Source organism: Bacillus rossius, chromosome 16, assembly GCF_032445375.1.
Source record: "Bacillus rossius redtenbacheri isolate Brsri chromosome 16, Brsri_v3, whole genome shotgun sequence".
Taxonomy (NCBI): Eukaryota; Metazoa; Arthropoda; class Insecta; order Phasmatodea; family Bacillidae; genus Bacillus; species Bacillus rossius.
The window spans coordinates 34,118,633-34,143,888 of record NC_086343.1 but is presented as its reverse complement, the minus strand read 5'-3'; the positions used below and the strand labels follow the sequence as shown (position 1 = coordinate 34,143,888).

Genomic DNA, 25,256 nt, shown 5'->3' with positions numbered 1-25,256 from the left:
TCGGCGAACGAAGTAAAGAGGCTACGTGCACTGTCGCTTGCGAATGGTTCGGTGTGGCGCTTTGCTCGCAACCTACGCTCCGCCAAGTCTGCGATCCCGCCCCTTGAGGCGGCCGGTGGCATGGCGGAGTCGGGGAGTGACAGAGCTGAGTGCTTGGCTGACCACTTTGCAAACTCATTCACCCCGGCACCAGTTCCACCCCACCAATCAAAACTCCCCACTCACTACCACCCCCCTCCTCCACCACTACCTGGTGCCCTGAAGCTGGCCACGCCCAGGCAAGTCAGGAAGGAGATCGACCGTGTACGAGCCAACGCCGCCCCAGGCCCCGATGACATCACACCACGACTTCTCAAATCCATATCACATAAAGCCCTCATCTACCTCACCAACATCATCAACTCCATCCTCATTACTGGTCACTACCCACTTCCATGGCGCGAGGCCACGGTAGTGCCCATCTTCAAGGGGAAGGGCCCCGCCGATCGACCAGCATCGTACCGCCCCATATCGCTGCTATCGGTGACATCCAAGGTAGCGGAGCGCATAGTCCTGTCCAAGTTGGAGGAGGAGGTTGACCACCTGCAGCCACTGCCAGAGTTTCAGTTCGGCTTCAGGCGGCGACTGTCCACGCAGCACGCATTGGCTCATGTCACCGACCAAATCACCCTCAACTTCACCCAAAGGAACCATGTTGGCATGGTGTTGCTAGACCTGAGTCGTGCATTCGACACTGTCCATCACCAGGCCCTTATCCTCAAGCTAGCATTCCTGGGAGTCAACCCTGCACTTCGCTCCATCCTTCATTCATTCCTAGAAGCCCGCACGTTCCGCGTGCGAGTGGAAAGGTCCACCTCATCCTCACGAGAGATCACTGCAGAAGTACCCCAGGGGTCTACGCTCTCGCCCCTATTATTCTCCTTGTATACGCACGACATTCCTAAACCCCCCGAATGCACGATTGTCATGTACGCGGACGATACCGCGCTGATGGTCAACCATCATGACCCCCTGCTAATAAAAGCCAGGCTGACCTCGGCCATCCGCACTGTCACAACATATTTTACTTCCTGGGGCATCCTCCCTAACCCCTCCAAAACTGAAGCCATCTTTTTCACCCGACGACGCCCCCGTCTGCCCCCAGCACTTTTCGTGGGAGGTGCAGTGATCAAATGGAGCGACTCAGTGAAATACCTCGGTGTCACACTAGATCGCACACTGCGCCTTTCGCCGCACTTCTCGTCTGCCACGGCCCGGGCCCACTGTGCATACAACTCTCTGTCCATCATTCTCCGTCCCCACTGCCAGATATGGACAGAGTGCACCTCTTCAAGGCGTACATAGTCCCCATCCTGTTGTATGCCTCCGTAATATTTGCCCATGTACCCGACTTCCGTTTCCACCAAATAAATACATGTTTTAACAAACTCCTAAGACGCACACTCGGGAAATACAAACATGTCACTAACACACAGCTCCATGCTCTCGCAAACACTCCATCACCACATGCCCTTGTAATACAATACGCGGACACTTTTTTCCACAAAGCAGCACATCTCCCGTCACCTCTAATCAACAGCATCGGACAACACGACATCCAACACCCACACCCACACAAATTGATCACAGACTACCACCCTGGCAGACCACCCTGACTGGGAAACACTCAAGCAGGAAGATATTAAGGACACCAACCATAGTGCAAAAATGTTATAAATATGGACGCCCACCATAGTTCCATAATTCTATATATTCTTATTTTGTTCTTCTGTTGTAAATAGTGTAATATATGTTCTGTGTACTTAAAAAATTAGTGTCAATTGTGTAAACGTGTGCAACAAGTTCAAGAGACCATTGAGCTAGATGGCTCCAACCGCAGGACTAAAGGGTTTTTCAAACTTTTCCCTTTAATTTAATGTATTCCTTTTTTGTAAATATAACCAACAATGTGTAAATAACCATGTTGTAAACTGGTAAAAGAGCACTGTGTGCTGGGGTACCAAGATAACAAAATGTAAAAACAATGTAAAGTGCAAATTGTAAAATAAAAAGACTTTTTCAATCAATCGATCAATCAACTAATCGTAAGGTTGACGTTTCGAATCCCGGCAGGCGATAATTTTTTTTGTACTTGTAAAAATAAATACGAGCACGTATAATTTCAAAAGTAATAAATATATTTGAATAATGAATGCAAATAAAAGTAAATTTATTAATTAAATTGTAATTTTCAGATAAGGGCATGATAACTAATGGTCAATTAGGTTAGGTTAGCTACATTATAAATACTTTAAAACTTTGTGGACGGTTGATTTGGTTAGGATAGTTACATTAAAGATACTTGGAAATCATGTAAACGGTTTCCTAGCACTGGATAGCTACATATTAAAAAGTTATTTGCTAAGCAACCATAAAATGATTTTACAGTAATTTTAATGTAGCTATACTTACCTAATATAACCAACCATCCACTAAACAGTCTATGTGGCATTTTTATACTGGAGAGAAAAAACGCGCGCGTAAAAATAAAAAACATCCAGGGGGTAGGCGCTCCCGATCGGCCAACTTCGGAGAGGATCGGCATTTGCAGCCAGTTGCAGGACGGTAGCATTGCTGCCGCTAGACTCTTGTTTCTATGGTATTCTCTCTATGGTTTCCCGTAGTTACGGGTGTAAATAAACAAATTTGCTAGACTGGTTTTTATAACCTAGGTTTGTATTTGAATAACAATAATTACCATTTAATAAAGATTTACATATGTATAGAGTTTTTGCCGCAATAAATTTATTTTTAATATTTAATGAGTAAGTGCATAAATTATATATTTCTTTAATTGAACATATGGTATAAGTTGAAACTAATTTGTGAATTGATATACAATTAAATTTTTTTACATATTTCTTTTTTCGCAAGACCATGTACTTTTCTGAATGGTATAAAAATCCCTAATTAATAATCAGCTTTCTTTATTCATGCCAAATTAGGCACAAAAGGTGTGAGCATAAAAAAGCCTTTACGAAAATGGTAAGTTTTAGGTTAAAGTCGTTTGATTGTCTTACAAAAAAAAATTATTTTCTAACTTAACCTGACCAACCATTCACACCATTTTACAGTGTTTCAAATATAAACAAGCTGATTTGACCTAACCTAAGATTCCATGCTATTTTACATTATTTTTAGTTTGGCTTACATAACTTGACATATTCTCACAATTTGACAGTATTTTTACTGAAGTTTACCTTACCAATTGTTATACTATTTGTTAAAATTTTAAATTGTATCAATCCTAACCCTTAAAATTGTTTACAATCTTGCAGTGCTGTCTTGCATATACTAGTATAATCAGAGAAACTCAAAAATACTCTTTTCAAAAATTTACAATTTTTTATGGATCATCCTTACTTGTAACAAAAAAAAAATACCAGGCAGTGTGATTACACAAAATGCATCTAGTTGGTTTAAAACTTTGTGTGTACATTTGAGTTTTGGGCAGTGTCTGTGTGTTAGTTACGAGACCTGTATTTGATTTAGTTTTTGCCTTTTGGCAGTCAGTTCTTAAATGCAAACTGATGTGGCAAGGCATGTTTGAAGCCCAGTCCAGAATGTGCAGTCAGCAGTTGGCAGTATGCAGTTGTGCAGTCCGCAGTCGTATAACAGCCATGCCATGTTCACAATAGACGGCAGTTTGCAGTCGGGGAGGCTACGCATTTCTGCTAGCTTTCTACTAAATAAATACCAAGTTGTATGCATACAAATGTACATATATTTCACAATTGGAAATCATTAGCCGAGGTAGGTATGTATTGTATGATTCGTCAGTGTAAATAAAAACTAGTGAAAATGACACATAGCTGATCAAAAGTAAATAAGTAGGGATCTTTCTATTCTAATGTCGCCACTACTACAAATGTCTAAAATTTGTTTGGTGAGGGTACCGCAAATTATAGTATTTGTTTTTTAGATCGTATAGCCACGGCCTTTGATGCACTAGGTCAATTAAAAGTTCGTGATTTATTTCTTCCATGCCAAAAATATTCCAAAATACACTAAAAACACATGTACATATAGCTGTGTTTACAAAACTCTTCTTCTTTATCCCGTATGTATGTGTGTATATATATATATATATATATATATATATATATATATATATATATATATATATATATATATATATATATATACATATATATACATACATATATACACACACACGAAATGACGTCGACAAAATACTGCGATCTGATTGGCTTGCAGACAACTTGCAGTCGAGCAGTCGGCAGTCCAAGATTAAGTTTGGCGATCGCAGACTGCAGAGTTGCAGACTGCCGACTACTCGACTGCTCATTGAGAAGTTTGAAAGGGATATGCGTACCTATATTAATATCCGACTGCACGACTGCGAACTGCAGACTGCCAACTGCCGACTGCACATTCTGGACTGGGCTAAAGCAAGTTGGTTTGATCGTGTCAGAGCCCGCCGGCACGTGAGCGGCAGAGCCGTGTTCTGCAGTATGAAACCTGCCTGCGCTGCATGGGATAATCAACTGTGAATGCCACTGATGTGATATCCTAAGCCACGTCAGAAATTACAGGAGGTAATTTTTTCTAGAATAATTACATGACATATAAGTGAACTCCCTCCTTACCAACCTCCGCTTTAACCAGCCGCCATGGCTTTGTGATGATGGCTCATCTCACTGGAAAGTCTGCTGGCATTTGGTCTAGCATTAAAGTTCCAGAATTCTTTGCTTTATCACTGAACAAATGCTACATGAAAAAAAAAAATTAGCATTGTACCTAATGTGGCCGGCAGTTATCTTGGCGTCTCTCAGCGCGGGGGTGCGGGGGCAGCGGGACCGGAGAAAGAAGAGGGGGTAAGCAGGCGACACGTAGCCGAGAGCCGTGTAGTGGCTGTCAGGAAAATATCGCCCTTCAGTGTATACCCGAAAATGGAAGGCGAAGGTGGCAGCTCGCAGAGGCGCGGTAAAGTGATACGTCATAGCGGAGAGCGGGAAATAATAAAAACCGTGATGCAGTTTTGTGATGAAGAAGCGAAAAATAAATGTCTGCTCGAGCCTTTACAGAGACAGACGGCATGAGCAGCGAAGTACACAGGTGTGAGTGAACGGTCCATAGTCAGGATTCGTAAAGTCAGCAAAGAACAACCACATGACCCACAGACTATGTACGCCAGGAAAATAAACAGATATTTTAAGTATTTAATAAACAATGGAAATATATCTTTACTACATTACTGTTAAGTAGTGTATAGTGGAGTAAAATATTTGGGCAGTTAGGGTGTGTGTGAGTTGGGCGGCTATTAACAAGTAAGGTCTTGATAGCCTATTGTGGAGAAATGATGAGTATGAAGCGTTGACGAAATGACAGAACGGGGAAAACGGGAGTACCTAGAGAAAGAAATAAGAATAGTAATAATAGTAATTAATTTTAACTTAATTTTGTTTTTCGTCACCTAATACAATCAATTATCATGGAAAGAGAACTTCATACTTACATTAAACAAATCATATAATATATATGAGGTTTTGAAGGTTATAATATGCATTTTAAAGTGGAAGTACAATGCAAATTGTATTTACATTTGTAATAAATAATCGATTATAGGTGCATTAAAATATAAAGCCACACATACACAAGCATTTTTTAAATGCCATTAACGTTGGTAGTCAGGTGTTTCCTAAACGACTGACATGAATTTAAAGCAGCAAATATAACAGAACAAGCTCCATGTTTACTTAAATGTACATTCAGCGCTAAATTGAACGTTTTAGGTACGGAAACCGGAGAACGATGAGGGCTAGACTGGCTCCTGCGTCATCAACTGTGAGGTAGCTTTCGCGCGGAGAGCTACAATTGCGTAATGTTTTGGTCATTTGCTTTTACTTGTAAGACTTTTGTTTTAATTAACTTTGAGAACACAATAAATTGAGAAGCATAGTTTTAAATTTATTTTACATACTAAGTGACCTAGTTTTCCAAAATAAATCCTGTCTGGTTTTCGCTAGTTACTGAGTTAACATTTCAATTAATTTTGGTTAGCATAATAATTAGCAGACACCGTAAGTATATTTAATGGGACAAAGTAAAACGTTGCAGGTTTAGATGATAGTTTGTTACTTTTCCTGACAGATGAGTACAAATATTCGAGCACAACCACTGCAATTACACTTATGTAATACAAGTACAATTCATAGGATTTCTCACTTTTGGTTTGGTAACCCAGCGCTCTTAGCCAAAAGGCCTTACCGCCCTGGGGCCCCCACGGACGTGGATACAGACTTACGTAGTGTAGGAAGTCACGCGCCGAATGTATTCGGTTCTGCTAGTACAAACCTGGCCGCTGACCTTGACAATAGGGTATCGCTTCCTCTTCGCCCTCCCCTCCCCTCCAGACAGGACTAGGGAGCTCAGACGCCAAGATATCTGCTGGGCATAGTAGTGTATGTTAGTTGTCAAACCCAAACAACACGTACTTGTATTAACTTTCGACACATAGCATAGGTATCATGAGTTTTGTCTACTGTCTTCCTATGGTTCTGCATTAGAAAGAGCATCTAGATTCAGTTTAAAACCATCTTGATTAAACTGAAACCATATTTTGCATCTTTTTTATTTTTTATTTTTTTGAGAAGGTTTTAGTTATATATAAATTAGATCAGGACACCTACCTCACTTATGTGTGTTTTACTTTTTTTTTTTCCTTTTTTTTTTATCTTTTGATCACATTGCCTAAATACCTTACTTTTATGCTACATACCTTATTTCATTACTTTCTTTCAACAAAATTTCATAAATTCTAATACAAAAATTGTAAAAAATTTACCTAAATGTTACTTCTCTTGTGTATTTCATTTAGGTACATGCTGTTACTGAATCTTCAGTCATTAGTAGAGACCTGCAAAATTTGCGGTTTCGATGGCCTTCAGGATGGACTGCACATACCCCTGTACACTCGGGCAAATAACGCAAGTTAATTGGCTGCCGACTTGTAAGTCGTCTCAGTTGGTTTGTCTGTGATTCGATCCTTCTTTGGTTGAGGGTTTATAACTGGTTGAGATTCGTCCAGATGAACAGTAAGCCAATAGCAAAATTATCTAAGAGGTATATGTGTTTGAATTCTAGCCTATCAACGAATGAATCCGCGAATTTTGCAGGTCTCTAGTCATTAGTGAAGGTGAGCCCGTGGTCTTCCAAGTCACTCCAGATTCGATTCTAGTGGAATCAAACTAGTAAGAGGAAATATGTGGTGAACATTGCAGATTGTCTCAGGGTACTTCCGTTTCCCAACCCACACATTCCCTTCAATACCTCATTTTCACATCACCTCCTTTCATAGTTGCGAATAGCCTAGATGCTAACGCAACATGAAGCTCTTGTTCATTAATTCATCAGCAAAGTGTATTTCATTTCACTGATGGCTTAATATAACTGGCACCATTTCCGCGTGCTATCGAAACTTTTTTTTAAAATTCTAATAGTGCTAAAATAGTTTTTAATCCCTGCTGGTTTGTTTGTGGGTTTTGTTGGCACAGATCGAGCATGGGTGACGATCCGAACCAGGATCTGCCGGTGAAGGAGGTTGCGTTGAGCTCCGTGCAGTCTTCGTTGGCAGGTAGTCTCACTGTCTCGTTGCCAGCCTTCTGTAATGACCTCGATGTTCACGAGGTGTTAAACCTTCATGTACTCCTCATACCAAGGTGCACCAGGCTGGATTCCTGGCGAGGCAGAACTGCTGGTAAATGATCCTCTCTTCATCTGCCATTAAATTCTGTTGCTGCTCTATCACACATTTTTTTCACTCCCCTGTTGTTTTCGATCACTTCTCTGTCAAAGAGGTCCTCGGTGGCCATCGTCACACTCATGTTGCGGGAGTTGCAGTTTCTCTCCCAACCACCCAGCTACCAGTTTGTGTGGAAGTGATTCGTAACCCACTGTAATATTGGAGGGTCGTCACCATAAGCCTCCGTGCATAAACAAGAGCGTATGCATGAATTGTGTTTGCTTTCTAATTATTTTCTCTTGTTGGTGGAAATTACAGTTTTTTTTTTTTAATGATTTCTTACATAAAAAGGAGATGTTAAACCATAATTAATCCACTCAGTTTGTTCTCCCGTGAAGAAGATGTGAAACTTGCAGTTTGGAGTGGAGCATGTTGGCAGTTGGCAGCCCTGTGTGTGCAGGCTCTGCCCGGCAGCTGGGGCCGTGCCGGGCCGCGGGAGGTCCCCACGAGGACCAGTACCTCTCCCTGCGGCAGGAGAATGACGAGCTGAAAGTGCGTCTGCACGCGCAGAATGACAAGATGAAGAGGTACGCCGTGACGTGTCCCATTGGCCCGGAGCCTGGCTATCACTTATTCAACCTCAGCGTATTCTTAAATGCTTTTAGTGAACAGACTACGTTCAGGTATTTTGAGCAGTTTTCAAATGGCATGGTTTTTCTGGAGCTCAGGACACCGCATGTGCACGGGGCCCTTAAAGCCCGGTCGTGAGCTCCGAGGTGGCTGTTTCATTTTCTTCTCGTTACTAATATTTAAGGGATTTTCTTGGAAATTTTTTCCAATAGCTCTCTTGCATTTGTAGTAGGTTCTCACCAGATAGTTAATAAATATTTATGGTTTTCTTTTCAGGCCAATTTCATTTTTAAAACAGGAGATTTCACTTTTATTTTTTTTTATAAAATGTGTTTATAAAAAGATAGCATATTACTGAAAATAATTTATTTAAATGTTCCATGATACTAATTCCTCCAAAACAGTGTCATATTGACTGATACATGACGCACTTTTACAATATAATGATTTGTAATAAGCACGTCTAACTATTCAGAACAAATATAACAGTTCTGATAAGCATTTTTATGTTTGAAAAATGTACTAAAATCGTTATGTAAAATAAGTAACTAATAACAGTGGCAAGATTAAAAAGAAGAAAACTATCTTTATATAGTAGAGCACCCTTCAACCGTAATTCCCACAAATGAAACTCCCGATATCCGGAACTAATTTTCCAAAATAAATAAGACATTAAAAAACATTTCCAAAACATTTCCGCACTGGAACGAGGCGTTTTTGCTTTTGCCTGACTGTACATGTCTTGTAGGCGCGCGCGCGCACGTCTGTCAGACAGCTAATTATAGCCAGTCTTTCACGTGCATTGCGTAAATACACCACTCGTTTTCGTGTTGGACGTGAATTACTATAAAGATGTTTATGCTATAAGTAGTTTTATTGTTTCACTATGTCAAGTAAACAGAAAATTCCGGCCGGCCCGAGAGTACACCGACTCCCACTATATTCGCTGATACACGTGATAGCGAATAACATTTACTTCCGTGTGATGCTTTCAGTTTGTAGACAATAATTTAGTGTACAAATATGTATTATGTACATATTTATACATTAATATATGGTGTAACAATCTACATTTACCTGTATTTCTCTATCTCTGTGTTTTTAAACGAGATGCTTGAAGTGTTATTCTTGTGTATGTGAAATGTAAACTGTGCGTGGCAGTGACTATACACTCTCCAGGAAGTGTGAACCACTAGCACGTCAACACAGAAGTAACACAACACTGCAGCTGTAGTCCTAATACCTCCCCCGAACCCTCTTCATCATCCTCTTCGCTCACGCACGCACCCACCCACAGAGATAAGAAACACGTGCCTGCCAGCTTGCTTGAATGAAGGTCATTCAACCAGCCCGGAGTTTTACGACCTAGCACGGTCCCATTACGTTTTGAAAACAGTACTACATATTTAACAGATAACAGATCTACATATTTTTTGTTGTATGGTTTTATAACTGTGGAAAATATTTACAGCACAACTTTGGCTATACATATAAGTTAATATGTGCAGCATGTAAGTAATGGCTTTTTTCTTTGCCTCCGTACCACAACTCCCCTTACCCGGAATTTTCCCATAACCGGAATAGACCTCCCCGAATGATACCGGTTGAGGGGTGCTCTACTGTGTGTGTGTCTATATATATATATATATATATATATATATAATGAGGTCCAAACTTCATGCTAAATACATTAGGTACTTGCATTGAATTAAATTTTTAAAAGATTATATGTATTTAACATAAGAGTTAAGTTTTTAATTGAGAATGCTGAATGTTTAATGAAATTGATTGCATTTCATTGCTTTAACTTGAATTTCTGTGTTATATGACATGCTTTTAGGTGGTATTTCAGTTTTATTACAATCCATTAAATAACCTGGTCCCTATTAATAAATGTTACTTTCTAGCTGTTAAAAGTCATGCAAGTGATCATATTTATCATCATTAGATAACATTTAGCAAATATCTATTGAGATCATTTGAGACAAAACCAAATGTAAAAGAGCTATTGTGATGTATCACAGGAAAAGCCCGCAAAACTACAGTTGTGACAAGAAAATGAAACTACCCACTGAGGAGATCATGGTTTGTGAGTAGGAAATACAGTAGACATTTGTGACCCCTGGAGCTTTCCAAATAGAAATGCAAATTACTGAGAAGGAAAAATTCAATGCTTGGGTAAAATTTCAAAAAAGTGTAGCAAAAATCAAAGCCCTAGTGTCTAGGGAACAAAATTTTAGTCTGACTAAGATTCTCCCGAAGTGTCATATACAAACACTTAAGCCATAATAAAAGCCGATTGCAGAACTGGCCAAGTAAGTGAATTGTGCCCAAAAATATATCAAAGGTAAGCAGGTGTGAAAATTCCAAAATAAATAGGTATGCTTTTCATGGGTTTTGAATAAAAGTAAGTTAGATTTATAATTGCAAACATTCCGAAAGATTCACTAGATCATACAAAATTTACACACAAGTCTGTCATTTGCATGATAGATGAATGTAAAAATAAACTTACTAAAGAAAACATGTACAAAAAAGGAAAGTCACCATCATGTTAATTGGATAACTCATTTTAATACATTTACCTAAGTTATGCCAACACCTAGAAGTAAATAACATTAAAAATTACTCTTAGAGTCTCCAAAAAAAAAAGTGAATCCAGTATCAAAAATAGTAATACAAGACTAAGCATGTGTTATTAGTTTTTAAATGACTATGCACCTGCCAGTGTTCCACATATGGTGCAAAGAGGTTGTGGCAATAAGTTTCACAAAGCAAAGTATGTGAACATGAAACCAAACAGTTGCGTACATAAAGTGTGATTTCTAAACACGTCATGTAAGTATCCTAAATGTCTGCTCGTCAACAAACTATCTTGCATTAAGCATCTGCAATTCAAACGACGGTAGATTAAGACTGTTAAGTTCAGCAAAAATCCACAACAGACAAATAAGTTCTTTTTCTCAAAACATGTTGCAACTTATGAGAGGCTGACATTTAATTAAATGGATTGCCAGTTTCAAAGTTATTCCGAAAACAGAGTCTGTTCATTAGACAGCTTTAACTTAAAAGCAAAAGTAAATAGGCAGTTGTTAGTTTTAAACTGTTTTACGTACATATGGAAAACTTGTGAAAAGTATAATAGCATAACAACTGCAAATTTTGTACCAAAGTTCATTGCATAAATGATAGGCTCTACGTCCAGTGAACAAGACAGTAGTTTAGTGACGCATGCACAACATAGCTGGCTTCAACCACAGTCAAATAAGACACAACTACTGCTGACGTTCGGATGTTCAAAAGTTAATTTTTAATAGTTCAAATAACTTCTGTACACTGCTGATAAGCAAAGTTAGTTACTGCCCTAGCTAGGCACAAAATCCATATGCCTTAAATCACAGTCGCAGCAATGTCGCAGCTGTGTCAGTTCCAACACTAAAGAATACGGGCTGGCATCTTGTGTTGGGGAACGGGGCAAAAGTTTGAAAACTGGACCAGAGTGAACTCTCAGTCCTCCCGAAAGGTCCCCTAGTCGCAGGTCCTCGCCAGACAGCACACGCATGCATGTATGGCCGACAGCCACACGTGTCCGTCCACGCCGCTCACAGCTGACCAATTGGCGAGCTTCAACCTTGCTGTGTACTTGCACGGCACTCGCTGAAACATAAACCCAGTTCACAGAGCAGGAGTATCCTAAGCCTGGCTAACGAACGTCGTGGACAGTGACACCAAATAGCAAAACTAAAGTCACTTATGTAAAAACTATTAAATAAAAAAAACAACAAGAAAATAATAATGATAATAAATTGCAGTTCTGCTTATAACATTAAAACCTATTGATGGGTAGAATCCCCATTTCTTCGAATCTGAATCTCCAGTTCGAATCACAGAGAGTACCTACCTTGAATATTCCCCTCAAATCTGAATCTAGGTGTTAAATGTCAAAAATAAAATAATGTACAGTAAATAAAAAATTATAAGCATGGTGATGAAAAATTCTATGCTGTAAATGGTTGTTTCACAGTTTTTTTTCCAGAGTCAATACATAAATTAGTTTTATTCGTATAACTACATGTCAAAAAAATTGAAGGGGCAAGTAGATGAAGGTGTTATGTTACAAAACTATTGTTTTGAGAAAAAGGCTCCGAAAATAATTTTGTTTGCTACTTGCTTATGTGTACATAGCACCTTTATCAACTCATAACTATGTTATTTTTAAACTTAGAGGGAAGGTGTGTTTACCATTACATAGAATGCATCATAACACCTTCATCCCTTCTTTTTTTTCAATGTAACATAACACCTTCATCCACTTACCCTTTCAATTACATTAATTTGGGGAACAGTAACAAGATAGGTGTGAAGAAAACATTTGACCTAGTAAACTTCACAGTTTATCAGTGTTTTTTTTTTTAATTTAATTTATTTCCTCTAATATTTGTCTATGTATCTTTTTCCACAAATAACGAAAACCTTCCAATATTAAGGATTTCATGGTATATGAGGATTTGATTGGCCCATCACTGTTAAAAACTGAAAGTAGCAAACAAATATAGGTACCAGCAGCAAATTATACGAAGCAAAACAATAATTCTGATGTTAAAGCAAAAATGCAGACAGAAAAAATTAACCAGAAATATTTATAAATTAAATAGAAGGCAATAATTAAAGAACATAATAGATCAGAGCTAAGAGGCAGGGGCAAGTGTCTCATGTTGCTGTGAACCAGCAGGGCTTCTCGGGTTGCTCCGGTCCCCCCTCCCCCCCATCACCCCTGTATTTTGTTCGTGCTCCATTCTCACCTCGTCACGACCAGTGTGACGCGTAGACAACCTCCAAGACAGTGAAAGAAAGCAGACGACGGGACGTCTACTCAATGTTCGGCAGAACTAGATCTCAGTTCTCTTCCAACCTTTTCCTGCCGTATGACAAACAAATATTGGCCATTGTTTGAAATAAATGTTTTTTTACAATGTGTTGGTATTTGCTAAAATTGGGCTGTTAACTTGTTAAATTTTGCCTGTTTTTTTTCTCTAACATGAGGGCTCTTTTTTTAACCTCCGATGGGTTTTTAAAATAAGACAAAAATATAGAACATAATAATTTTATCACCAAAAGTTCAGCAAGGTCTTAATTATTTTTCTACATAATCACCAAAACGGTTGAGGCATTAGTCACATAGTAACACAAGCTTCTCAGTGCCTTCTTCAAAGGCGCATTGGCTCCCGCATCAAGACTTAACGCAAGATTGGCAAATATTGGGGCAGACTGCACCGCACTATTAGTCCACCCGCCTCACAGCAGTGTCGTGAGGGAGAGGGAGATCCAGGCGCTGGCCCTGTTATCTCCTGTTATCTCCTGTTATCTCTAGTCACTGGCTGCTGACTTCTTCGCAGAAGGTATCGAGAAGTTTGTGTAATGATATGACAAATGCCTCAATCATTTTGGCAATTATGTAGAAAAATAAGTATGATCTTGCTGGACTTTTGTTGGTAAAATTTTTAACTAACATAAAATTTTCTTTTTTTATTAACCCATCTGAGGTTAAAAAAAAGCCCTCGTAATTTTTATAGGCATTATTTTTTTTTTTTTTACTTGACACACACGGTTGATGTTTTGCGTGATTTATTTTACCATTGGCCATGATCGGCAAGGTTTTTATCTACTCTGGACTAGGCCAATGAGAATGCAGTTTCTATATTACTGCTCATTAGTGAGGAGTCTTGAAATTATTTACATTTGACAAATTTAATACCATGCCTCCAACAATAGCAGAAACCAGTTAACAGCAAACTATATATTGTTCCATAAATACCTTGACACACAATATACATTTGTGAAATACAGGAGTTTTTTTTTAATCGGTGGAAACACTGCCATATTGCTGTACCTATTATCATCAGGGGTACCTCTACACATCATCACATTGGCTGCATTTACTGTTAAAAGTTAATTTCCTCTTTAGTCTGCCATTTGGATTTCGGCACATCAAGTTATATATGGGCCATTCTTGCACAAGAAACAAATTCATAGATAAAAGAAGCTTAGCCTGCTGCTCAGATATAAGATGTAATGATAGGGTCTGATAGGGTAATGATATAGTAACGATAGGGTCTAATCCGGCACCAGTTGACCGCTCATGTTCAGACATTATTCGGGTGGATGGATTTTAGCGAGTGAAACTCTGCCGCCTGCACTGCTGGCATTTTTATTTCACTGAAGAACATAGGCGTGCACACGGTAGGTGCCACAGGTGCCTTGGCACCACCATTAGAGTTAACGTTATTTTATTTTTTACAAGCAGAAATAATACATACTTACAAAATCCGTACTATTTCCAAAAAAAATATGTTTTCCAATCGTGTCGAGTTACAGATATGTGCTCATAACACTATCAGTATATCAATTATCAATCTAACCAACTATACACACGGAAACAAGCCAGTTGCAATTACTTGTGTTGTACACGCGGGCCGCGGCTACGAAACTTCTGAAATGTAAATACTTCTCCTAGTTCTCCTCGAATTACATAGAATGCGCGCTCGGTGTACACTGTTCACTCCACTCGGCAGGCGCACGGAATAATAGCCGCCGTCCGCCAGGGTTTATTTAAAAAGAGAGAGAGAGTTTAGTTAGTTAAAAGGATAGGCTTACTCGATGACTTATATGCAGTCGCCGACAAAACATTTTTGTTGTATTCCAAAAGTTAAAACTTTTGCCCACTCTTATTTTTGTATTTTTTATATTTTAATATTTTACATATTTAAGGTATGTTACAAAAGCTCCCTTGATTTGTTTATTTTAAAACTTAACATTTGAGAATGTTTTTTCTAGCATTTATTTGACGTCTTCAGAAAACATGTAAGTACAGCATGAATTCCGTGCAAACAATTTGTGCAATTTACTTTATGGCTCAACAACGCTGAAAACTGTAAATAGTTTTGTAGTTTTCCTGGTGATTATAACGTTCAAAGCCATAGTTCGTCATAAAAAAATGTTAAAATTTTTACATCTGTGTATTTAATGTTTTTGCTCGGAAACACCTTAAATAGCACCATTTTGCGCTTTCAAATCCAAATTTTTCCGGGGGAGGACCCCCGGACCCCCCGCTTTAGGCTCGGGGTCCGTGAATGACAGAGCTGTTGTGTAATCTGGCACCACCAATACTGAAGTCCTGCGCACGCCTATGCTGAAGAGTGTACCACATCTTAACTAATTTAGTCATTTGGATACAAATTTAGCCAAACGACTATAAATGTAGCCTATTAACACCAGATGTAGCCTCGGAGGGGATAAAAATACAGCTTCTGCTACATATCGGCTTTCATCTCAGTGCAATGTTTCCGGTTTTCAAAACTATAATTTTTTTAAGAAACCATAGTTTGTCAGTATATTTCTCTTTCGTTATATCAGCTTATTACAACTTATTTTTAGGGACATGATTATATGATGAATTGCGATAAAATCGAACTAACACCGAAATGCAAGTTAATGCATCATAAAGCACTGAAAAGCTACAAAAAATCATAAAATTAATCAGTATATTTAATCAAAACTCAAGGCAGAGATTACAAAAATTTAATTCTTTAATATTTATTAAATTCAATGCAAGTAATTATTTGGCATGGAGTTAGCACCAAAATGTATGTATTAAATAAATTGGAAAAACCTTTGCTTTTTTTGATATGACACCTGTTATTAGTAACTAATTTCACATTACAACATTAGTACATTTTTCAATTCCACATATGCATGCTGATTTATTTTTATTGTTCCCAGTAGTTAAGACATGCTTATTTAAAAATTGTTATATTGTAAAAGTGCATGATGTATCAGTCAAAGTGACACTGTTTTGGTGAAGTAAGTATCATTGAATAAGTAAGTGTCGTAATTGATGGTAATGGTGCTGTCTTTATGAATAAACAGAGTTCATAAAAATATGTAAAGAATAACACCGAAGTCTTTTGTTTTAAAAATGAAAACTGGCCCAAAAAATTAAATCATAAAATCTTGCCTCTGCATATTTTAACTGCTCCCTGACGATGGCGACTGCAGTGTCGACCGAAAACGTCGGTGAGTTATTCGCCGAGGATGCGGCTACAACCCAGAAGCCGAGCTACTCCAGACAATGGCCATGGTCTGTGAACCAGTGAGGGGGGGGGGGGGGGGGGGGGTTTAGGTGTTCAACCCCCCCCCCCCTCCTTTAGCACCAAATCTTTAAATAAATTTCTTATTCATCACTCAAACAAATTTCATATTAAAAATTAATAAAAAATTTTACCATTACAATATTTAAATTTAAGTACTGAAAACTGCTAAAATAGCACTCTTTTACACCTTCAAATCCAAATTTTCCCAAGGGAGGACCCCCGGACCCACCGCTTTAATACGCAGGGGGGGGGGGGGGAGAACCATGCTTCTTAACACCCCCCCCCCCCCCCCATACACAAATCCTGGCTACGCCACTCCTGTGAACACTATGTTGTACTCTAAGTTGGTGTCGTGGTGTTGACGCTGGAGGCGGGCGGCAGGATGTCCACGAAGCTGGTGCGCCTCATGTCGGAGCGGAAGCGGGCGCTGGACGGGGGGCCGAGCACCCGCCGCGCGCTGGAGCTGCGGGCCGCGCTGGAGGAGCAGACCGCGCGGGTGGACGAGCTGCAGGCGGCCAACAGCCAGCTGCGGGAGCGCGCGGCGGTGCTGCAGCTGCAGCTGGCGGAGCAGACGCGCGCGCGGGCCGGCATCCCTGGGTTCCTGCGCTCCCCGCGCCGGGGGAAGCCGCCCTCCGCCGGGTCTGCCGCGGAGTCCCGCCCGTGAGTGCTCCGGGGGGCCCGTTTCACAAAACTACAAGTATAAATCAGTAGGGGCAGTAAGCCGTTTCTGGATCAATGTAAACATTGCGCCAAAAACAGCCTGGGGGCCGCCATCTTGTTTCATGGGGGCCGCCATCTTGTCTCGTGGGGGCCGCCATTGTTGTTGACATTGGTTACCAGGGCACGCCACCATCGCTCCGAAGGCGGGAATTGTATACAAAAAATCCTGGGCTGCGTGGGGATTCGATCCGTGGGACGCAGCAACGTCGAGGTTACAAGGCAGACACCTTAACCACTAGACCACGAGATAAGGTGGGAGGTGTAGAATTAAATAAGGAACATATGCTTGAAAGAAGCTATGCTTAAAAGAAGCTATGTTTAAATAAGCAACTGCGATGTTTTTAAATTTCAAAAAAATATGCTTAAATAATACCGCCATACTAGCTATGCCTAAAAACCCCACCACTCCACAATTGCCGCCATGTTGTATGCTTAAACCGTCAAATTTCGAGAAAAAAGAAAAATGCTTATAAAAACAAATATGCTGCCATGATGTATGCTTAAAGCAAATGCCGCCATGTTTAAAATTTTCAAAAAGAAATAAAATGCTTAAAATCCCAGCCATACTAGCTATGCCTAAACCGCCATTTTTAAATTTCCAAAAAACACCGCTATGCTTAAAACACCCACAGCGAGTATGCTTAAACCGCCATATTTAAATTTCGAAAAGAAATAAAGTTCCGCCATGTTCAAATTTCGAAAAGCAAATTCCGCAACCCCCACCACCAAGAGTATGCCGCTATGCTTAAAAGCCCTGCCATACTAGCTATGCCTATCAAACCCCCACCACTCCACAATCACCGCCATGTTTAAATTTCGAAAAAAAAAAAAGCTTAAATAATGCAGCCATACTAGCTATACCTATAAAACCCCACCACTCCACAATCACCGCCATGTTTAAATTTCGAAAAAAAAAATGCCGCTATGCCTAAATCGCCATGATGTATGCTTAAAACAATTGACGTCATAATTAAATTTCCAACCACCATATTTTAAAATTTCCAACCGCTATGCTTAAAAGACGCCACCACCCAGAGTATGTTTAAAACAAACACCGCCATACTAGCTATGACTTTACCTGGGAGCAACATAACCTCAAAAATCCTGTGCACAGAGAGAGAGATATGTTGTCCGCTGGAGCGTCACTCACACAATGCGTAATTATAATCCCCACATCATATTATAAGCATAATAATATCTTTAAATTTTTAACAGAAGCCCGTTCACGAATATGCTTTAGTGGTAGCACTTGTGCAACACGTTAAGTAATAAGCATAGTTAAAAATTATAATATTGTAAAGACAGAAGAAATAAGCATAGTCTTAATTTTTATTATTGTAAAGACAGAAAATAAGCATAGTTAGGACAAAGACTATTATTTTACGTTGAGTAAAATAAGCGTTGTACAAACGCAGTGCTGAGAGCTGGACGATCGCTCGTGCGCCGGCGAGCAGGAATGTATTAAGCATAGTTAGGACCCCTACAGTTAACACGTAGTGTTAAGTAATTAAAAAATAAAATGTAGATGCGGCACGAACGTCAGAAATAAACCAAATAGCGCTCAGCGACATGTACCAATAAGCATACATAAAAAAAACTCACCGGAAAACACCCCACCCACCCCGGCGACGTGTAACAAATAAATTAAAATAAATGTTGAACAAACATTGTGTAGGGAGCTGCAAGCATGTTCTCGCACCAGTAGCCGCGATGCGTCTGCGGATGACTTGTTGACAACTGCCTAACGCTAGTGAAAGTGTTTTCCAATGCCGGAACAACGCCGGAGGGGGGAAGGAGGAGAAAGTTGTTATTCAGTCACTCCCGGACTGGCCGTGTATTATACCATGTACATTGTTGCGGCCGTGGTCTTAGCTAATTTCACGTCAGGTCACTGCTCCCGACTTGATTTCTCAGAACTAATGTGAGGTGGAGAGAGAGGAAGGGGGGACAGAAATAGCCACTAAGGTGGGAACGCAGCTCCACTGGAGACCCATTTGTGACGAGACTTGCTATTCTCAGCAAGCCTGTAAGAAGTAGCAGCTTGCAGCCCACAAGCTGCTCTATGCAATTTTGGTCATGAAGAGAAATAATATTACAAACTCGGGACGTGACTGCATGCGAGAGAAATTTCAACCGGGCTGCCCACGTCCACATTAGACAGCAAAATATCAGATAGGCCCCCTGAGAAAGGGGGCTTCGGTCCACCGGCACAAAGTTTAAACACGTGGCGTACACCGACCTAACAAAAAGTAAATCACCCCCTTAACAACCAGATAAATTAAAAAAATAAGAATTCCCAAAAAAATTTAAAATTATAGAAAAATTATAAAAAGGTGACGAAATGCCTAATTTCCGGCACACTGGGGAGCCCAGTCACGGTGGCCACCCTGGCTACAAGAAAAGTCTGGGTTATTGACAATTGTGACTTAATAACATCTATCTAATACTGTTGCTTCTACTAATATTTTACCTCTATGACATCTTAGGTCGGTTACGTTTACAAGTTTACAAATAATTCTCCTAGAAATAAAATTAGGTTTAGGGTTTCCTACTGAATTAAAATAAACATTTAAAAAAATAAGAAAGAAAATATCAGAACCAAACAATTAGAACTTTTCAAGCTATAATTAATTAAATTATGTTATGTCGCCAAATCGTGTTTGCTTCAAGAGTGGTGTTGGGCCGTTTAATAAAATATACCAAATCCGATTCAATTTTTCATTCTAAAATTAAAATGTAAATTCTTCGAATCTGATTAAGATTCCAAAAAAAAAACTTTTCTGATGATGTTCAACAAATTAATATACTCTGAAAAGAGGTTGATTGTGATTTAAATAATTTTATTGCATTATGTTTTATTTTCTGTCCACAAATTAACATTATATACAGCTTTACGTGATTTTAAAAGCATGTTCATTACCCTTAGTTACTACTACCTTGCATACAGTTAGACAAAACACGTGCTCAAACACTGCCAGCAATCAAAGATGTCTTAAGATGTAAATTGGAAATATGTAATGTTATAATTGATAAACTTTACAAACCTTACATTATCAAATAATGTATTTTTTATAAAAATGGGGTCTGTACGATTAGGTTAAGAATTTTATTTTCAAGCATAAGTAAATAATGATCCTAATAAAATTACAGTAGAACCTCGTTTTTACATATTTCAAGGGACTAGGATGGAAAAAAAATAAAAAGAGGGAAACGTAAAAAAAAAAAAATAAACTTTATTTTTTCACTATGATGGAAATGATAAGAAACAAATATACACCACAGTAAATGAAATATCAGAGATGCTTACTTTTTAATATATCAACTAAAACTTAATTATGTCACTTGGTGAAATAATAAATCATCCAGTCTTGCAGTTCTTCACAATATTAAAAGAAAATAAATAATTTTTTGGTTCTTGAGTTACAAAGATATGTGCATGTTGAAGCATCTCAAAATGTCCACTTTTTATGGTGAGATTTTCTTACACAATTTTATTTAGACTTTTCAAATAATCACGTGTTAACATTTAATTCATTTCAGATTTTCATTAGAAACAATTCTGTTAAACTAACACAACTACTTTCAAAACAATTGTTTATGTTTAGTAATTGAAAAAGTTAAGAACTTTTCAGCAGCAATGTTTGGAAATTCAGTTTTGCCAACTGCCTTTCCAAAATATTTCTAATTTAAAACGAGAACCACTGATCATGCACAAGGATGCCATATTTACAGCAATTTGGTTATGTTGCTTTTAAACTTTATGAGCCCAGTAATCCACTGTTTATTTTTGAAAAATCTCATTAAAAACTTATTTTATTGGTTGGTATACGAAAAACTCATGAGGTATGCTATGTCAAATATTTGTAAGAAAATTAATATTTGTTATTTTCAAGTGTTAGTGTTCGAGGTCAAATCGAATATGAATAATAAACTGTTTGTTTTCGAAATCCTAAAAAGTGAATATTCGCTCAGGCCTAGGTTGTTCAGAACTAACTTATGATTACAACATTACAAGCGCTTATTTCTTGGAATTGTTACGTACAAGGTTTGCACCTTTGTGAAATGGGCTCCCATGTGCATCCCCAGTTAGGTTGGCACTACATGATTACATCGAGCAAGGTGCTGCAGTGACAAGTCACTATACTCTAGAGGTGTGTTGTTACAGCAATTTTCGATATCTGTTCCAACCTGATACTGATACAGTAATGTACTAGTTACAAGTAGCTGATACTTCTGTATCAGTTAGAGCAGTAGCGGTCCAAGGACCGTGTGACCGGAAGGAGAATCTGATACATTATTTATCACGCCCGGTAATTCTCTACCTCTGTTACTCTCATGCCCACCTAATACAGCCAGTATCAATCAGTTCAACATTCACTGCAGTTTGTCCTGGTCGTGTATTATACCATGTACATTGTTGCGGGCTGTCATGCTTTGTAGTTAGTATCTTTATAGTGAAATAAGGAATGGATAAGTGCAGGAAAAAGACTTCATTTGTGTGGGATTTTTTCGCGGAAAATAATGAGTTTGCTAAGTGTAATTTGTGTAAACAAAAACTGAGTTATAATGCAATACTATTTGTTAAATAGTGACTGAACTTGCAAAGTGTTTGTTTTTTTATCGATATTGGCACTGCTATCTGCCTGATGTAACTAACTCAAATGTCTATTGATATAGTATGCTCACTAATGTACCTATCTGTTTTTTTTTATTTTTAATTTTTGATAAAATCGTAATCTTTCAATGTATGAAAACACTAGTTACTAATTGTTTTCGAAAAAAGAAAGTCCATATGTTGATTGATTACATCTGTTATTAGTGTCAACTGAGAATTTATTTGCATTTTCATAGCTGTTAGGTGCACAAATATAAATATTATATCTTGTATTAATGTACTTTTTAATATTAAAATTTCATTAGTTTTATTATTGAACGAGACGGTGCATGCACTGCGCACTGAGCGTACTTTGATGTGGGACAATAAACAAAACGACTCGTAACAATTTCGCTCTGCGCCTCTCCTTCAACGCCTTCCCCTGCGCTTCCTCCCCTACATTCTTTCCCTTCTTTATCCCTTATTTGTCGTGCCGCTCCCCCCCCTTTCACAAGCTCCGCCCAAGTGACCGTCATCTGCGATCGGGTTCTGCGCACGCGCACATTGGCCGTGGTGTTGTTCCAGGCGAATTCTAAACTGATACTAAAGTACTTGATCCTTGAATAGTGTTCTCGTTTTCATTACCTGATACAGGCATGTATCAGTTACAAAGTAGCTGGTTGATACTTTGCGACCCACCTCTACTATACTCAGATATCAGAGGACACGGCTTCCCCGATGTTTCCCAAAATCTTGCCAGGTGCAAACATGCTGGGACGGGTTCTTTCTGTAGGCCTGCCCCAACCAGTACCCTGGTTTGTATCGTCTCTAGTGTCTCCAATGATCCCACTTTTCACGAGACGTCAAATGCAAGTAAATAAAAATAGCTTCAAGAGGACAGATGGATGTTCATCCAAACATCTTTGTTTTACTGAATAATGGCGGTACTTTAGTAGTCATTGCTAATTTTTTTAAAAAAAAAGGTATTCAGGAAACTAGCAATAGATGATTAAGATCAATAAATCCCATGCTCTTGACTGCTCACTTCCTCTTGCCAGTTGTGTTTCAGTATCACTGTGTGTATGTGGTGGGAAGGTAGGATGGGGAGGGGGGCAGATGCAGGGATATATCCCTCCCCCGTCCCCTAATCATAAAAATATATCATGTCCACCAATAAAAAGGAAATAATTTGAAAGCAAACATTAGGTGAAGTGTTTCTATTCCCCCAATCCCTTTTTTCCCTCAATATTAAACTAAATTGTGTGTACGCTCCTGAACCACTTTGACTACTGTTTGCTTTCAAATTTTTTCCATCTCGCCCCTCCCCCCTCTCTGCCTCTTGCATACGCTCCTGGAAGGCAGGGAAGCCTCAAGTTAACAGCACATAAAACAAATTGTAAACGGCTAAACTGGGCTAGAGCAGGGGTGCAACAACAGGGGAGGGGGGGGGGGGGGCAAGGGTATTTTGCCCCCCCTCTGAAACCTTGAAGTGGGGGCAAACGGGGGCAAAGAAAGTGCTGTGTAATCAATTGTTAGATAATAAAATTGCTTAAATAGCACCATTTTCCACCTTCAAATACAAATTTTCCCGGGGGAGGGCCCCCGGACCCCCCGCTTCAATAGGGGTGATAGATGATTCTTTATAAAAAGGTATATTGCCCCCCCTTTGAAAATTTAGTTGTTGCGCCCCTGGGCTAGAGCACTGTAGATGGTTACTGTCAGAGATGGCTTGACACAATAACCTGTGTGTGTTACGTATCCCAAAGAGATGCCCGCATACATTTCTTAGAATGACTGTTAATGGGAGGTTATTTCTTATTATCACGACTTGTTATTACTATGTTTTTGTCGGTATGCATGTGGTTGCAAAAAAAAATAAAAAATAACAATGAAAAAGTCACTAGTTATGATTTCAGCAACCCAGTAGGTATCCTGGATTTGCATGATCATGCGTTTTAAAATAAAATAAATTTATATTAAAATAATTGTTTTGAGTTACAAGCCATGGTATATCCAGAAAAGTGATTCGACAAAGTGTAAACCAGAGTTTCAAGTCTCCATCAGCCAGTAGGTTAAAACTTATGGCTGTAATACCATGTTTTCTTGCATAATCGTCGCACATTTTATTCTAAAATCAATTTTGAAAAGTAGGGGTGCAACGATTATGCGAAATAAAATTTTTTTTTAGGTAAAGTTATTCATAAAAAAACCCGTTCATGGAAAGTACGTTTATTTAAAAAAAAAAAAGGTGGAGTATACAAGAGCACACCAAACAATTTATATTAATAATTTATTAAACAAAAACCTTTCTTAAACTTTATATAACCCAAACTGTAACGCGAACGCAAGCCACTTGAATCTGCGACGTGAACTAACGCGTAACTATTGCCGTAGTACACATTTACCACGAAAGAATGCGGGCCATGAAATGTAGTTATCTCAGCACTCGTCAGAGAGCGCGCACTGCATGCAATCGGCGAGATATCGATATTCAACTACGTGCGCGCACTCTATACGGGAAGCAACATAACCAAACATGAATGATGCCAACTAGTGCTGGCTACATGTTCATAACGTAGTGGTGGGCTTACATGTTACTTTTTAGTATCAGTGAAATCGGTTCCAGTGAAATTTAGGTTCCTGTGAAATTAAACGGTGAACGGTGAAATCTCTCTCTAGTAATGCTCGTAATCGTAAACTGCTTCCTCGCACCGAAAAATGGTGAAATAAAGGGGATAAGTGAAATCACTGCCTCTCGGTGAATGATGAAATTAAATACATGCAATGTTTTTCACAGAAACCTTTCATTTTGTTTTGAGTTTATTTCGAGTTAAAATTGAACAATACTACATAATTATTATTTTAATTTTTTTTAATAATATTGATTCCATATTTATATCCCTGTTCTTTCAGTTCAATAATATAACGAACACATATTAATTTTAAAACATTTATGAGAATTCATTATCTTCCGTTATATTCTGCTAGGCTTTCATTCGGTGAACGGTGATTTTTTTTTACTGTAATTATTACAAGTATGCAATTCGTATACTCCACATACAGTTTTACTTCAAAATACATACATAAAAAAATGATTGTACTAAGACTGAAAACGTCAGAAACTTAATTCAACGATTATGTGGACACTAAAAGCTAGTGGTCGTATTACTGTAGGTAATCAATTTCACCGAATTTCACTGATACTTGTAGAAACTGGTCGCAGGTATACCCGTGAAATTTTGATATCGGTGAAAAAGTAACAGGTATGGATTTCACTGCCCACCACTATAAGTGGTACACCGCGGCGACGCAGACGATCAGATAAAGGAAATAACGTTTAAAAACATCTTTAAAAGAAAATTTCCACGTCAGACAACTTTGTATTTCCGTTAATTAAATAAGTAAGTGGCAATGTCCG

The 25,256-nt window shown here is 38.8% G+C and overlaps 1 protein-coding gene across 6 annotated transcripts in view; it reads left to right on the top strand.

Moving 5' to 3' along the window:
• Positions 1 to 2,667: 2,667 nt before the first annotated feature.
• LOC134540264 (coiled-coil domain-containing protein 88B-like) overlaps positions 2,668 to 25,256 on the top strand; it is a 91,711-nt gene continuing 69,122 nt past the window's right edge. For 5 of the 6 annotated variants that reach the window (XM_063382921.1, XM_063382920.1, XM_063382918.1 and 2 more), the window contains exons 1-5: positions 2,668 to 2,711; positions 4,475 to 4,598; positions 7,557 to 7,636; positions 8,205 to 8,331; positions 16,906 to 17,184. In XM_063382921.1, the coding sequence (XP_063238991.1) occupies positions 7,564 to 7,636; positions 8,205 to 8,331; positions 16,906 to 17,184 (479 nt within the window). In that variant the 5' untranslated portion in view covers positions 2,668 to 2,711; positions 4,475 to 4,598; positions 7,557 to 7,563. Of the gene's footprint in view, positions 2,712 to 4,291; positions 4,599 to 7,556; positions 7,637 to 8,204; positions 8,332 to 16,905; positions 17,185 to 25,256 lie in introns of those variants that run through there. The other variant, XM_063382919.1, reaches the window with a different exon arrangement.